Consider the following 16,067-nt stretch of genomic DNA (forward strand, 5'->3'; position numbering starts at 1 on the left):
CTGTGTCATCTATGAATTATTGTGTACCATCAAACATGTCCCCCATCCAAAGTGGCAAATCCCTGAAGTAATTTTCTAATGGCTGTCCATTGTATGCTTTTAGGTCACCCAGTTTGAATAATTTGCAAATGCATATCTGTTATTATTTGTGGCTGTTATAATTCTGGTAATATTTATATGTACATGAATGAGTAAGTGGTCCATTGATGGGAAAATCTCGTCGTAAGAGTGATCAGGTCAGCTCACCTGGCCTGGAAGAGTTGCCGAAATTATACGTTTCTTTTATCTAGGCTATATCCATGATTTATTTATTTTCTCTTTGTGGTGTACAATAAAGGATAAAGTAAAGTAAAGTAAATCACAAGAAAATTAATTGGTGCTTGCCCGTAATTCTAACCCGCAATCTTCGTATAAGATACACGTGTGATGCCACTGGGCCGATCATGAAAATTTTTAAACATTTATTTTAAAATTAAACGACTTTCAGTCGTGACAATGCAATGTACTACATTATATTTGAAGTTTAATAAAAACGACCACCATGTTAAGGTCGTTTTCAAAGGGGTTTTTTGTAACCTATCTGACCTAGCTCACGTGAGCGTAATACTGATACACATCAATACATAGAATTTACTTTTATGTAACAACAGATGGGGCCGGATTAACCATGTTGGAGCCCGAGGCAATATAGTTTATCTATGACTGCGCAATTTTATTCATAAATAAGATGATCTTAGCTTTATTAAGAAGAATTAATAACAACCTATTCAAACAATAGAAATATTTTTATTCAACAATTTCATAAACAATGAATTTTATAAAACCCTAGGCCTTTAGACAAAATAGTCCTATGCAGTTAACTACGCTGCTTAATTCGGTCCTGCCAATATTATAATAATATTTAACATTCATAATTAAAACATTTTTTTCTATATATCGTTGATGTTGTCACAATGGAATTAAAATTAATATTCTTGAAGCATAACATTTTAGAATTAAATTTTATCTGACTTGGACCTAAAACACCATTAATTTTAAAATGTTCTGATTACCATCTGACCTTTTGCACGTCAAGGATATTTGATTTGACCGGCTTATGAGCTTTTATAGGCACGGAAGGGGTGTTACTTTTCAATGTCACAAGCAATTGGCATATAAAGCGATTAAAAACGAAAACATTTTCAAAAATACTGAAACATGGTTATTACGTACTATCAAGTTTTAAAGATCTGATAGAGATGGAAGTTTGGAGGTATTTATAGCCGTTAATAATGGGCTATAAATTTGAACTATTCATAAATAACGTCATTATATAAAATTTTCCTTAAAACTTAAAACTCTAAAGAGCAATACGTATTATATTAATCATTACTTAAATTATTAAATATATTATTTCTTTAGTTTTCTTTTATAAGCGGCTGAAATGAAACTCAAATGCAATATGTAGAAACTATTAAAATTTAATCGATTTTATCATGTTCAGATTAAATTAATGACTGGTCTTACCCGTCTAATTAGGTACCCATTCTTTCAATTATTCCATCGTCAAATGTGGCTTGCGGTATAGTTGGTTACTTACCATTCGAATGGTAAGTGATGTAGTTTAATTACAATCGGCATAACATCATAGATCTTATTGATGACCCGTATAGACAGTGTAAGAGATTATTTATATTGGTACTCGTGCTACTTGCGAAAAAAAAATAAAAATAAAATAAACTTCATCTCTATCTCTTACTTGATAGGGCTTTGTCTAAAATTGTCTGGGTAGATTAGTTATCAGATATTCTACCGCCAAATAGGATTCCGGTTTAAAGGGTCAGTCCTGTGAGGCCTGTACTAAAGCTGGCTCAGCATTACTACCGGCATAAGGGACATAAACATCGTAGTTACCTGGTCCCTGGTAGTCACCTGATTCGTTACGCATTAGCGATGCAAGGAACGGTTAACATTTCTTGCAGCGCTAATGTCTATTTTTGATGATGACCATTTACAATCAGGTATGGCCCCATTTGGCCTGCTGCCTATGCTATAAAAATTTGGCATTTTTGTCCCCCAGCATATAATATGTATCTTCAAAACTTATGTACTGTTTTTATCTAAACAGGGAAGCTTGCCGCGAAGCCTGGGCCGGTCTGCGCTTATCTCCACTGTTTGGTTGTATTTGTCCCAACACTCACATGAAGAAACGCTGCGACCGCATCTTCGCTGTCGTCAACCACAACCCGTGCGTCGGTGAGTTAGACATTCGCTAGATCTGTGTATCGATTTTGAGTGAGAAATTTCGTTAATTCGTCATCGTTAAATATTGATATTGAAACAGCGTTGTTTAATTTAAAAACCTTTTTATTGACAAAAATCAATAAAATCGAAACGATTTAAAATGTTAAATTAATGGTTTCCTACACATTATTGAATTATTTGAAAATAGGAAAGTCATTTCGAAATTGATTTTTAAAATACACGCCCAATATTGGACAATGGTTGTCAAGGGGCGTGAAAGCTTTTATCAAGCTTACTCAGGGTTATAATATAACAAATAAAGGGAACAAATACATATGAAATACTAAAATATAGAATCGTCTCTAATTACATTATCTCTCGAACTAATTTAAGCCGTTCAAGAATAAACTCAAGACTTAAAACTGCGTTATTGTCCAATGAATTAAATTCACTGGTAATCGTGTCGTATTCATAGATGCTGCAGGCAATTTTCGGAATTTTATCAACATTACCGTTACTATTAACGATTAAGGTTAATAAAAAATATAATCTTAGAGTAAGAATCTTGACTAATAATATTTTAGAAGTATTATTTATAAAACACTATTTTTTATTTTGAAAACCTTTGTACGAATTACTCATAATTATTTATAGTAATGTAATGTTATTATATTAAAAATTATCATCATCGCCAGTTACTTGTGGCATATGGCAGCCACTGGAAACTATTTTTACGAGTTCGTTTTTTTTTTTTTTTCTTTTCATAAATAAGCTAAAATAATACAGATAATATTATATTATAGCTTGTTTATGTGTCATTCAATAAATACTTTTTGTTTTATTTAATTTTAGATAAGATGAAAACTCTGACGCTAAAAGATTAATTATTTAATTTAAAATAAAAAATTTATAAATTAAATTTTCTCTTTACACCCATAGAACATTCAAAAGGTATTAATAACGAAGTACATAATTAATGTATCTTATCAAGTATCAGTCCACGTCCCTTCCAATAACCACTAAGTAACTAATATAATAGTCATAACTACGTAATATCGCATCCAATAAAGGAATATGATTCAATATACGTAGGAAAGTTTGATTCATTTCGCGTAATCCCCTCTAAGTTCTTATTGTTGGATAGGGCTGCTGCTATATTAAAAGAATCGAGTGTTCATAAATTTATTCACTCACACAGGCACGACCCTACACGTTAAATTACACGTGAGACTCAAAAACAAAAGTAATCATATAATCGAAATAGTTATTTTTGATATCTTTGCTTTTATTTTAATCGTTTTATGCACACTAAGATATCTTGTTAGAACGGGCGTCACTCAATACTAATGAATCTGTATAGTTGTCTTCTTCTTTCGAATGTCAAATCAATAAGGATAGAAAGAGAAACTCAGTGTTTGACTGAACCACATATAAAAGCGAAGCCGTTCTTAATCAATATAGATTCATTATATTACTTATAAATTGTAATAGTAAATTAAATATAACCTCATTATTATATAAATTTATATGGTAATGGCTAATTTATACAAAAAAAAAACATACCGAAATGAATCCGCTATTTTTTATAAAAGTTTTTATGCTTCACAGTCCTGCCAAGATTGTGTACAATAAAATACATTATAAACATAATATAAATGTGTATTTATTATGTGTGTGTTATTTGTAAATATCTAGGTGTTTAATTTTAACTCAATTTCTCTTTTTCTTTTAAACAATGTTTATTGAAAATATAATTCGGGCGTTTGCCGTAAATTAAGTAATAACCCATATGTTATAAAAGGCCGGTCCCAGGACATAATTTGTTTAAAAAATATAACATATTTTGATAGCAGTACATTGCACTGAAAAATTTTGGTATTTAATAAAACGTCGTGTGGCGAACGTATCTCCGGTTTTTGAGTGAACTTTTGACCACAAATTTAATATTTAACTTGCATGTTTCAACTTCATAGCCAATGTATCGGACCAATTAAAATTGTTTGCGGTGGCGTGACCGACTGGTATTTTTCTTATGTAACATGTAACTTAGCATGCTTCTATTTACTTCGTGTTAAATGCCGTAAGTGGATAAATTGCAACGTTTTAAATAAAAATGTTACACTATAAATTTGTACTAGTAATATTATATATAAACACTTGAGTTATATATTATCTATATGCTATATCACTATTTTTCACGGATGTCTTTATAATTCACTATTTGGGATCGGTGAAGAAAAACATCGTGGGATAACTTGCATGTGTCATGTGAATTGCTGCCCCATGTGTATCTGTGACTTACAGAAATAATAAATGACAATTATAAGCACATGAAAACTCAATGAAACTCGTCTGGGTTTGAACTCGCAGCTTTCAACTAAGATTCATATTATGTTCTATCTTAAAGCTATTTTGGCTTATATATCAAAATAGCGTATATTCAGTATTTAAATTAAATAAAAAATCTAATATTAAATAATATCTTTGAAAGTGACAACCCTATAACGGTCTAATCCGCGGTCGAGATCTCCCAGCATCCTAGCTAAGACCGTAGTTCTGTAAATCAATCTTGACCTTTCTCTTTACGAGTAGCTTTGACTTTTATTAAACCCTTTAATACTTCTTCTCTCTTAATATCCATTTTTATACTATATATCATATATTCGTATAAACATTATATGATTACCTGTCCTAATTATAGCAATGATTCTTTCTTAGAATAGTTAAAAAAATATGTCCTTTGGCTATGTTTCTAGCTTTAATTTTAATTACAATTTAATCTTATAAATATAAAATTAAAAAAAAATCAGCTTTCAATTATTATATACAGGGTTATTGGTAATTCGACGTATTCCCGTTAGGAGGTAATAGGGGTGACTATTTGCGATAATTTTAACCCCCATGTATATGATGCAAAAGTGAACCATTTTTGAATTATCACGTTTTTTAGATTTTTTCGAAATAAGTCAAAATAGCAATTTCAAAAATTTATTAAAAAAATAGTTTCGATTAAAATCTACTTTTTTCTTCTGATTTATAAAAACGATTAAATACTGGATATTTTTCAATATTTAAACAATAATTATCGGTCCAAATTTAAAAATGCGAGACGGAAAACGATATTATTTCAATATTTTTTTTATTTTTTTCCCTCAAATATGCCTGAAAAACAAAAAAAAAACATTATGAAACTTGTTCTTATGAACGCTTCAAATACAATGCGGAATAATTTGACTAGTTCGGTAGTTAAGTCACAACTTAGAAAAAGAGTGCGACTTTGCGTTCGCAATAGGGGAAGTCACTTCGAGCAAGAACTAGGCTAAATTACAAAATATCTTAATTGTAACTGAGCTACTGAACTGTCCATGTATCTAAATTTAATTTTAAATTTGTATTAAGTAAGTAAGTTAAGTAAATAAGTAAGTTTTTTTACATTGGTTATTATTTTAAATCAATTTTGTGAGAATTTTAAAGAGCGACCCTTAGTACGAATTCAGTCATGTTCAAATACGAATTTCCGCCAGCGTCCTTTCTGATCATTTTATTTCGGTTGCTTTGAAATAAATTCCTAGTTTTTATACATTTTCGGAAAGCTAATTAAACGATTATGTTTTTAAAATAATCTACAGAACAAGTTTCATAATGTTTTTTTTGTTTTTTAGGCATATTTGAGGGAAAAATATAAAAAAATATATTGAAATAATATCGTTTTCCGTCTCACATTTTTAAATTTGGACCGATAATTATTGTTTAAATATTGAAAAATATCCAGTGTTTAATCGTTTTTATAAATCAGAAGAAAAAAGTAGATTTTAATCAAAACTTTTTTTTTAATAAATTTTAGAAGTTGCAATTTTGACTTATTTTGAAAAAAATCTAAAAAACGTGATAACTCAAAAATGGTGCACTTTTGCATCATGCATATGGGGGTTAAAATTATCGCAAATAGTCACCCCTATCACCTCTTAACGGGAATACGTCGAATTACCAATAACCCTGTATATATTTTTAATGGGACCAAACGAAATTAATGCCATCGTCCAAAGGTCTAAATTAAAAAAAAATAACCGAATTGAGAATCTACTTCTTTTTATGAAGTCGGGTGTAAATGGCAATTCAAAACCAAAGCCAGTTCGCTATGAGCCTACTTGAATAAGAATAAAAACATTTTAATTTAATCGATTTATATGTCCAATGCTATACGAATCTGTCCAGCCCAATTCACACCCATAAAATGAATTTCGCATTAAACATTACAAATAAATTTCAACAGAAAATAATAATAGCAATATACTCGTAATATTCGAATTAATATAATTACATTAACATCTCAAAATCTAAATTATTTTGACGTCCTGTCAAAACTATATCTGTCTCATTCTGACATCTACAAAACAAAATCGAAAAGCGTCGCCAATTTATATTTACTAGTATAGTCTGTGGTTGAAATTTGTAAATACTACAGGTAACGTAACCGAATTGACTACGGAGTATACATAAACATATTTCCTCGAGAGACTTTCTTTAGTCGCGTTGTAAAACGTCGTGAGTCCATTGTAGGTTAAGAGTCATACGTTTAAGCGTTGTGTCGTGAACCTTAAAATGTGTTTACCGTACTTTGACAAGTAAAACTTAGTGTTGTGTTGAAACATACACAATAAAATACGTATAGATCTTTAATAAAGTTGATCAGTAGATAATTATGGGACCATAGTTCCCGAGATCATGATTTCACCCAGTATCAAACAAATAAAAAGTTATTGACTTTTATGGGCTCAATAGTAGCCCAGATTTAGGAAATTGAAAGTGTTTGCTCTCCAGTACGTCGGCAAGAACGTAAAGCCGTTGATCCTGCGTCTGAACTCTCCAGTATTTGTTATCCCATCGAATAATGAAAGTGCTCTTGTGTTAGTTCACACACTTGCGTTATATAATATGTCTAGTTGGCTAATCTTTCTCTTAAGAATAGCCGCCGTTACCGTCAGTGAATATATATAGTCAACGTATAGCCATATAACCAACAAATAAATCAGAGAAATTCAAAGAAATAATAAACACGCACTGAAATTTCATGAGCTGATGTCAGATTAACTTAATCAATTCGCATAAAAAGGTACACAACCCGTACGATATTTTATATGATATCGTTCAATAAATTAAAATAAAATAAAACGTTACGCGGTAAAAATATACCGGCACTAATCTAATTTTATCAAGCCAAACACGCGAATAAATGTTATTTTTTACCGAGCAAAACCAACGTTGAGTAACTCTGGTGTACAAAATATGGAGCGTGTTATAAGCAATGACGTTTGATTCAGAACTTATCTAGATTGACAACATTTTTAATATTCCTTTTTAATACCATGATAACATTTATAAATAAAATCTTAGCAATGTAGATTTCCCCTTGAGTTAAGCATAATGCTTGGTTTAGACGAGGGGACGACAAAAGCCCAAGGTCGTATCTGCGTCGTTCAAATCATTATCATTCGTTCAAAATGTAAAGACACTACTTTTATTATTTACCTGAGTATTTTAAGTGAATACTAATAAATTCCACGACATCTTACCAATGAATGTACTGAGCTTATCTCCTTCTTTATGATATAGATAGGCGGACGAGCGAATAGGCCACCTGATGTTAAGCGGTCACTACCGCCCATCGATAATCACATCACCGATGCGCCACCAACCTTGGAAACTAAGATGTTATGTCCCTTGTATGTGTAGTACACTGACTCACTCATCCTTCAAACTGGAACATAACAATAATGAGTTCTACTGTTCGGCGGTAGAATATCTGATGAATGGGTGGTCCCTACCCAGACGGTCTTGCACAAAGCCATACCGCCTCGTACTTGTGTTAATGCGATGGACCCTAATCAGCTGTAAGGTGGGTTGGCATGGCCTGTGATTACAGACCAAGTCTTATTATGTGAACGCGTCCGCGTCACAGACAAATCTTCTCTTCAACAGAACTCGTAGCCTGTTGTGCAGTTTAAGACTAGTCTTAACTGTGAAAGTGCGGGTCGTCCGCACTATAGCTCACGAAAGCTCACTATAGCTCACTAAAGTTTAAAGAAACTTACTGACATTTGGTTAGTACGACGGGCCCTTACAGAGGAGCCTGCGTCAGTAAAAACTGCATAATTCATTGCATGGAGACCGCAAACCAGTTCGTAAAAACTCAAACTAAAAAATGTATCTTCGTTAATATCAAAGACGTAGGAAAGACAAATATTACAAAAAACAATAAAAATATTTCCCGTGTAATGTAAAATTCCCTAATCTTCCACAACATCTCTTCGTAACATCGAAGTTATTTTCATACAACTGAGAAAACATTTTCTTCATATATGTTATGTTAAATAGAAACACGGGGATTTAAAGATCAGCTTGGCTTAACAAACGTAATTTAAATCTGACTGTTGAAAATCTTTATTACATAAGAAAGTATAATGCACGTATGAAATAAGGCTAAGTACACACTTGCAGTATGTATGACAAAACCCTCATGCATAGTTGCTGTTTGAGGGTTTTATGAATAAAATCATAAGGGAAAAAGCTTTAGGATATAAAAATAAAATCAAAATTATTTATTCAAGAAGGCTCATAAAAACACTTTTGATTTGTCGTGTTACAGGGTTGAATTAAATGTTGAAGTAAATGAAAGCTACCACCAAATCAAATCAAATCAAAATATACTTTATTCAAGTAGGCAAGTATTATGCTTTTTTACAAGCACTTTTGAATCGACATTTAACAAACTATTTAAAGTAAAGCTACCACCGGTTAAAATGTAGATTATATCTTGAAGAACCGGCAAGAAACTCAGCCATAAACAATCATCACAATTAAAAACTAAAAAGGAGCGGTATTAATAGATTAAAAATAAAAACTTCATCCAAAAAGAAATAATAATTCATTTAAAAAATCCGAAATTGTCTAGATTTTGATACTTTTTGATAAACGCTTCTTCCCTGAACTAAAAATTATAATATTGTCTACAGAGTTTTCATTTCTATTTTCATGTGCAAATGTGCAGCAAATATCAAAAGTAGTTAGGTACCTATTTTTACAGTATAATTTAGTCAAAACGAAAAAAATAATTCAATTATAAAACAGCCCCGATGTGAGTATTTGTTTCTCATGGTATTACTAGGTAGTGTAAGTGATTATCATCGCCTACCCTTATGGAACATCAGAACATAGGCCAGATATCTTTGAAAATATTTGACTGTATTCTTCGCTTCGAAAGTCCGGAATTCATTTACTAAAAAAAATTGCCAGTGCATTTGAGACGGTTGACTAGAAAAATATATATATAATATAAATGTTGCATTTTATTATAATGGACCAGTTCCCGTTTCTCGAGTTCGTTTGAAGTTTGTTTCATAAATCCTCTTTTGACAGTCCTTTCGGAAATCTTGAGATGAAAAAAAATTTATATATAAAATACCTTAAATGCCAAGAATATCATATCAACAAAATTCTACCATTTTTTCAATGATAATTAATAAATAACAGAATTAAATCAAATAAAAATAATCGATCAATCCAAAAAAATCTGCGTTTCATAATATATTTTCTTTCTGTTTTTAAATAAAAATTAAATTTAACCGACTGTATTAAATTTAATTTAAATCGTCAATTTGTATATTGTTTTTAATAGGTTTGAACCCTTGAATCTAGATGTAACTCTAAATACTGTACACTACATATATCTACTAAGTAATCTTATTTATGATTATCATATTATATTATATATATTTGAAAGTTAAGATATATTTCATTATCAATTTTTATTGAAGATCTCATTAAAGCGAGATTCAAGTAACGACCCTTGTGAATTTGTGACTTTCAAATTTTTGGAGCATGATGATGATATTTGACATTGAACTAAATATTATTTGTAGAATTTTTTTTTTTTCATCTTTTATACGTTTCGTATATTTATACAAAAGTTTGATACAGTGGCGTAGCTATCGTATGGCTAGGTGGTGCAACGCACCAGGGCCCCGAAACTCAGGGGCTCTAACCTAAGCTTTGAAAAGAACGGTTCAGCCAACTCGCCAGCTCCTGAAACTAGAAAACATCAACCCTACTCACAAGATTTTTTTTCCTATCTATAATTTTGAAGGGCAATATAAGTTAAATAAGAGGTGGGAAGAAGGGGTGAGGGCCCGATTCTTTTCTTGTATACCGGGGCCCTTGTCCACCTAGCTACGCCACCCACTCATCATAAATTTTTACATAGCAATACTTATTTAAGGGTTCCGATTTGAAGGGTGAATGAGCCAGTATAACTACAGTGTAACAATAAGGCACAGGGGACATAACATATTACATACATTAGTTCCCAAGGTAGGTGGCTCATTATCGATGTAAGGATGTGTGTAAAATGTCTGACGGCGCCTTTGTCTTTTGGCAATGGTTAATAGCCCTATTGCTAGTCCTTTTTCAGATTCACGTGTTAACTACTGAGTTATCTCTCATTAAAAGTAATTACAAATTACTTAGCGGAGAACCATATTTACTGATGCTAACTGGTGAATCTGTTACGGGTCCCTCTAGGTGTAATCATCAATCCGAATTAGTATCTAGTATATGATTGTGGTAGTATCTTTACAATTAGTTAAATACTTAAAATGACGAATCAAATATAGTTTCTAAAGCCGATTTAAATAAAGTTCATTATGACTGATATAACTAACAAAATATGAGAATATCATCATAGTAACTATAAATGAATCGAGAGCTAAGCATTTTCCACACGAGTAATTATAACAAGAAGTATTTAACCCTACATTAATTTACTTTCTTTCAAGCTGTCATTTGCAGAGCGAAGCCAGTCCCCTGCCTTAGGGCAGCCATTCTGGCGGTTAACCCTAATTTGACCTTGAAGGGAACGTTCAAAAACGACCCTAGTCTCATAGCAATAACAAAGTTTTAATGGAACATTAATTACAATAATATATAATACAATGTTGTTAAAACAATACAACAATATTGTCGACGAATAGATATGGTGCTTTTGTATTGTGGTGTAAACGGTATTAAAAGGACTTCGATGTAGAATATTAAGTAGACGATTTTTTTTTGTATATATTTGTATTGGATCAAAATTTATTAGTCATAGCGAGTATAAAGGGATTATTATGACGAAACTAATCATTACTATCTATACTAATATTAAAAATGCGAAAGTAACTCTATTTGTCTGGCTGCCTGTTTGTTGTTCTTTCACGGCCAAGCCACTGAACCGAATTTAATGAAATTTGGTACGAAACAAGCTTGATCTCTAAGGAAGGATATGGGTTAACATCTGAGGTTCAACCTCAAAAACGAGCCGCCGGTGGAAACTAGTATGATACAAAGCTTATCAATCGAATAAATATTATACTGATGATGAAACACCTATACAGATTGACCATAACATACATAACATAACATAACATTAACGGCCTGTAAATTACCCTCTCCCTTTGAGGAGAAGGTTTGGAGTACATTCCACGCTGCTCCAATGCAGGTTTGTGGAATACACATGTGGCAGAATTTCGTTGAAATTAAACATAAGCAGGTTTCCTCACGATGTTTTCCTTCACCGCCGAGCACGAGGTGAATTATAAACACAAATTAAGCACATGAAAATTCAGTGGTGCTTGTCTGGGTTTAAACTCGAAATCATCGGTTAAGATGCACGCGTTCTGACCACTTGGCCATCTCGGCTTAGATTGACCATTTAATCTTATATATACTTAATTTTATTTTTTTGTGCACTCATGTAGGCTGTGAAGCGGAATCGGGCGTCGTCTTTTATCTATATATTACCTTTGATTGAGACCTAAATAGATAATGACAGATAGTTTAAAATATTTAGAATAATCATTTTCCTACAAATATAATGTTAATGTCCCCCATTTTTGTCTTAACAGTAATACTATTATACAATTCCTGTTTATAAGCGTTTGTTTGCTTTGACTGTCCACTCCAATTATTGTGTAATAATTATTTGGTGTCTCGTCGAATTGTTTGTAATAATAAATTACACGTTTGGAGTATTTATGTATTTTTACCATTTAATGAAGAAAATGTTTACTTTACTTGTGAAAATATAGTATTATTTATTGAACCAGTAAAGTATACTTAAAATAATAATAATAGCCAATAGTCTAGTTATAATATTTATAGTCCTCTTTAATCATAATTCAAAAACATATAGTAATTTTATTAATGCGAATTATTGCGTTCGAATGTAACTAATTTACAACAAATTGAAAGTTTGAAGGATGAGTGAGCCAGTGTAACAAGCACAAAGAACATAACTTCACAGCTCTCAATGGTGCTGGAGCATTGGCGATGTAAGGAATGGTAACAGATTTCTTACAGCGCCAATGGCTATGGGCCGTGATGACAAATTGCTAGTCTGGCAAAAATGCCAAAATTAATGAAAATTAATTCAAGTTAGCCTCTCATTCGTTTTATGTGCTTCCATAAGTGTGAGACAGAGACAGAAAATTAATATTTTTTTTAATATTCATATTTAATTTTTTGAATTTCGAAGTTGTACTCCAAATATTGGATATTAATTTATTCAAAAGCATGAAACTATAACGTTTACTGATTACATCAATCACGCCATACTTCACTTAAAACCACTTAGTAATTACACGTGTTATCTATGGCTTTAAATGTTATCAGATGATATGATTAGAAAAATGGACCAATCATAGTCTGTTGAGCCTCAGGACTTGAACAGAATCCATGTATTACCTAGTTGTATTTATGTTTGCTCACTCACTGACTGAACACAGTTTCACTACTTTTGAATATTAACATAGTATAGATTCATTTCAAGTCAAAGTCAAAGTCAAAAATTTTTATTCAATATAGAAGTGTTTACACTTGCTTATTGATAGTCAAAAATCTACCACCGGTTCGGAATTTAACACCTCGGACCTGAGAAGAACCGGTGAAAGAAACTCAGCGGGATATTTTTTTTTTCCATTTTGCATGTACAATAATAATTATATTTTAGTTATTTGAAACAACCTGGAGGTGATCATTTCATTCCCAAGGTGTGCAGTCAACTAAAAAGTCATTAGTATTGTAATATCCTTTAGCACACAAACGCTCTTTAACGATTCTTTTGAATTTTATAATTGAATAATTTTGAACGTTTTCTGGGATCCCGTTGTAAAAACGTATACATTGCCCCAAAAAAGAGTTACTAACCCTGTGTAATCGGGTACTTGGAGTAAAAAGTTTCTTCTTGTTCCTAGTGATAATAGAATGTACGTCACAACATTTTATTTCAGTAACTTTATCATCTAGGCACAAGTATGAACTACATGACGATTACAAGCTGACCGGAGTTCTCTATTTTAGTTAAAACTACTTTTGAATAAAGAACTCATTCTAATTGGTGAACTTAGCCCTACCTGGGTTTGTGCAAGTCCGTCTGGGTAGGTACCAGCCACTCATCAGATATTCTACCGCCAAATAACAGTACTCTGTATTGTTGTGTTCCGGTTAGAAGGGTGAGTGAGCCAGTGTAATCACAGGCACAAGGGACATAACATCTTAGTTCCCAAGGTTGGTGGCGCATTGATGATGTAAGGAATGGTTAATATTTCTTACAGCACCTTTTTCTATGGGCGGTGGTGACCACTTACCATCAGGTAGCCCATATGCTCGTCCGCCAACCAATGCCATAAAAAAAAATAAAAAAAATGTCTAAAATATACACGATTTGTAACACATTACAAATTGTAAGAATTAAAAATAGCTCGTTTGATGGAGAGTGTAATTCTTTTAAAAATAATATTATATTTTGTACTTTCTTATATTTCTGTTACTTGTAAACGTACGTTTAAGCAATGCGATTGTCTAGAAGCGAAATGCCTAAACGTTTTGTGCCATACAATTGTTTAACATCATATATAACAAAATACCTTTAGCCAATCAAGTAACTGAACAAAAAAATAAATCACAATTTCTATTCATTCCATACAAAACAAAGGTCAGGTCTCCCACCCCACCAAAAACATCAATCGAAGATTAATTTAGAAGTCAAGAGTCGATACAGTGCAGAAACAAAAGAAGGGAAATCCATTCAACGATTTTTTTTTTCCCTTTGTATCGAGGGTGCTTTGTGGGTTTCTATACAAGGAAACCTTTATGAAGATTTCTTTTTCGCCTTTGACACAGTTCTTTCGTTAACAATTTTCACGATTATATCAATGTTTTGCAACGCTATTTCGTAATTTTTTTATATTATCAGCAAATAATTTCTCTGATGGTTGGTAGGATTCTGGTATTCTCTGTTCTTATAGTAATCGGTGATAGGTTTATATTTAATACAAAATGACGATTCGAAAGTGCTATTAGGAGTCGAATAAAGAGTTGAATACAGAATATTTTGATACTGATTTTGAATCCAACAAGGTTATATATATTGTATATGATACTGGTTAACGGTACTTACAACCAATTATAAAAATATTAAATAGTAAACTTCCGAAAAACCATTTTCGGAATATATTGTCATATATACTAATCTAAAAGATTATAAAATATCGACATGCCTTATATTGTAATTTGAATACTGTCACAATTTTGTCGATATTTAATAATTTGGCTATAGTTATTAAACTATAATAATAATCCATTTAATTTAACGGTGACAACATACAATTAAACATATAATGTTACTTACATTATACGAGAAGTGGCAATTTTTTTTTTCATTGTGATAATGCATTACGTTTATTAATGTTAAATTATCAATAATTGTCATTTGTGACGAAGATAATATATTGGTATAAATAATAACAATAAATTGTCTTTTTTTAATAATTCATTAATAAATACAAATAATTTATAGTAAATCACTGACTCGAATAAAATAATCGAATGTGGTGGCTTTTGTTGTTCCAATGATACTAGATGATGATTTAAACGATAAAATTATATTGTATGAACACAAATGTCTATTTTTATCGTTGACACGCATGAACACAACGAATGAGACACTGAACCCACACACAAAATCGATTAGTAATAAATAATTTCGTAAGATATTGTATTTAAAAACAACGTCAAATTATTTTCGAAGTAATAAATTATTTTTATATTTATAAATTCCTCCTTGAAATGTGAAAAGAATGAAAATGAAAAATTCTATACCTACAACACTATATACTTAGCTGCGACAGTTTGATAAGATTCATAAATATATACGTCACTGATTATTCACTTAAAGATATATAATGGGAAATATATTATTACTTGGCTTCCAATCAAAGTCGTACGCGACGTTTATATTAAAGAAAAATGCAGTTTTCGCATTTATTCGTTCACTAAACATGAAGTTATTTAATTTCCACACCCGAAACATTAACAAAATAAATGATGTTGAAACTACAACAAGCGGTAGTAAACAGACCCGAGCGAGTCTACATTAGTTTTAACAAAGCAATAGAGAACATTGGGCACACAATGAATTTCGTTCAGGGTCGCTTTCAGTCGTGGGAAAATACACAACTGTTCAAACTTTACTAACTTACAAGCGAAAAATATCGCATCCGTTGAAAAATACAATTTTAAACGCTACCCTTCGCTGAAAAATAGCGGTTTTTCTGATGAATCGTCAATTAAAATGGAAATGAGACTCATCGCCTTTGAAAATGGAAGTAATTAACGCGAATATGTGTAAATATTTTCACAAACGCGTGAGAATCGAGAACGTTAAGTGTAATTTTCCTTTTTTTTAAAATACCAATTTCTCACTCAAAATCAGATTTTAAAATGTAACGGATGTATTATTTAGCTTTAAGTGT

At 31.5% G+C, this 16,067-nt stretch overlaps 1 protein-coding gene across 4 annotated transcripts in view; it reads left to right on the top strand.

Annotated features, from left to right (window-relative positions):
- The window catches only part of Gfrl (Glial cell line-derived neurotrophic family receptor-like), a 233,255-nt gene that overhangs the window by 196,481 nt on the left and 20,707 nt on the right, over positions 1–16,067 (top strand). For all 4 annotated transcript variants that reach the window (XM_026630013.2, XM_026630037.2, XM_026630021.2 and 1 more), the window contains one exon: positions 2,108–2,235. In XM_026630013.2, coding sequence (XP_026485798.2) covers positions 2,108–2,235 — 128 coding nt within the window. The remainder of the gene's footprint in view (positions 1–2,107; positions 2,236–16,067) is intronic.

Source organism: Vanessa tameamea, chromosome 26 (genome assembly GCF_037043105.1).
Source record: "Vanessa tameamea isolate UH-Manoa-2023 chromosome 26, ilVanTame1 primary haplotype, whole genome shotgun sequence".
Classification (NCBI taxonomy): Eukaryota; Metazoa; Arthropoda; class Insecta; order Lepidoptera; family Nymphalidae; genus Vanessa; species Vanessa tameamea.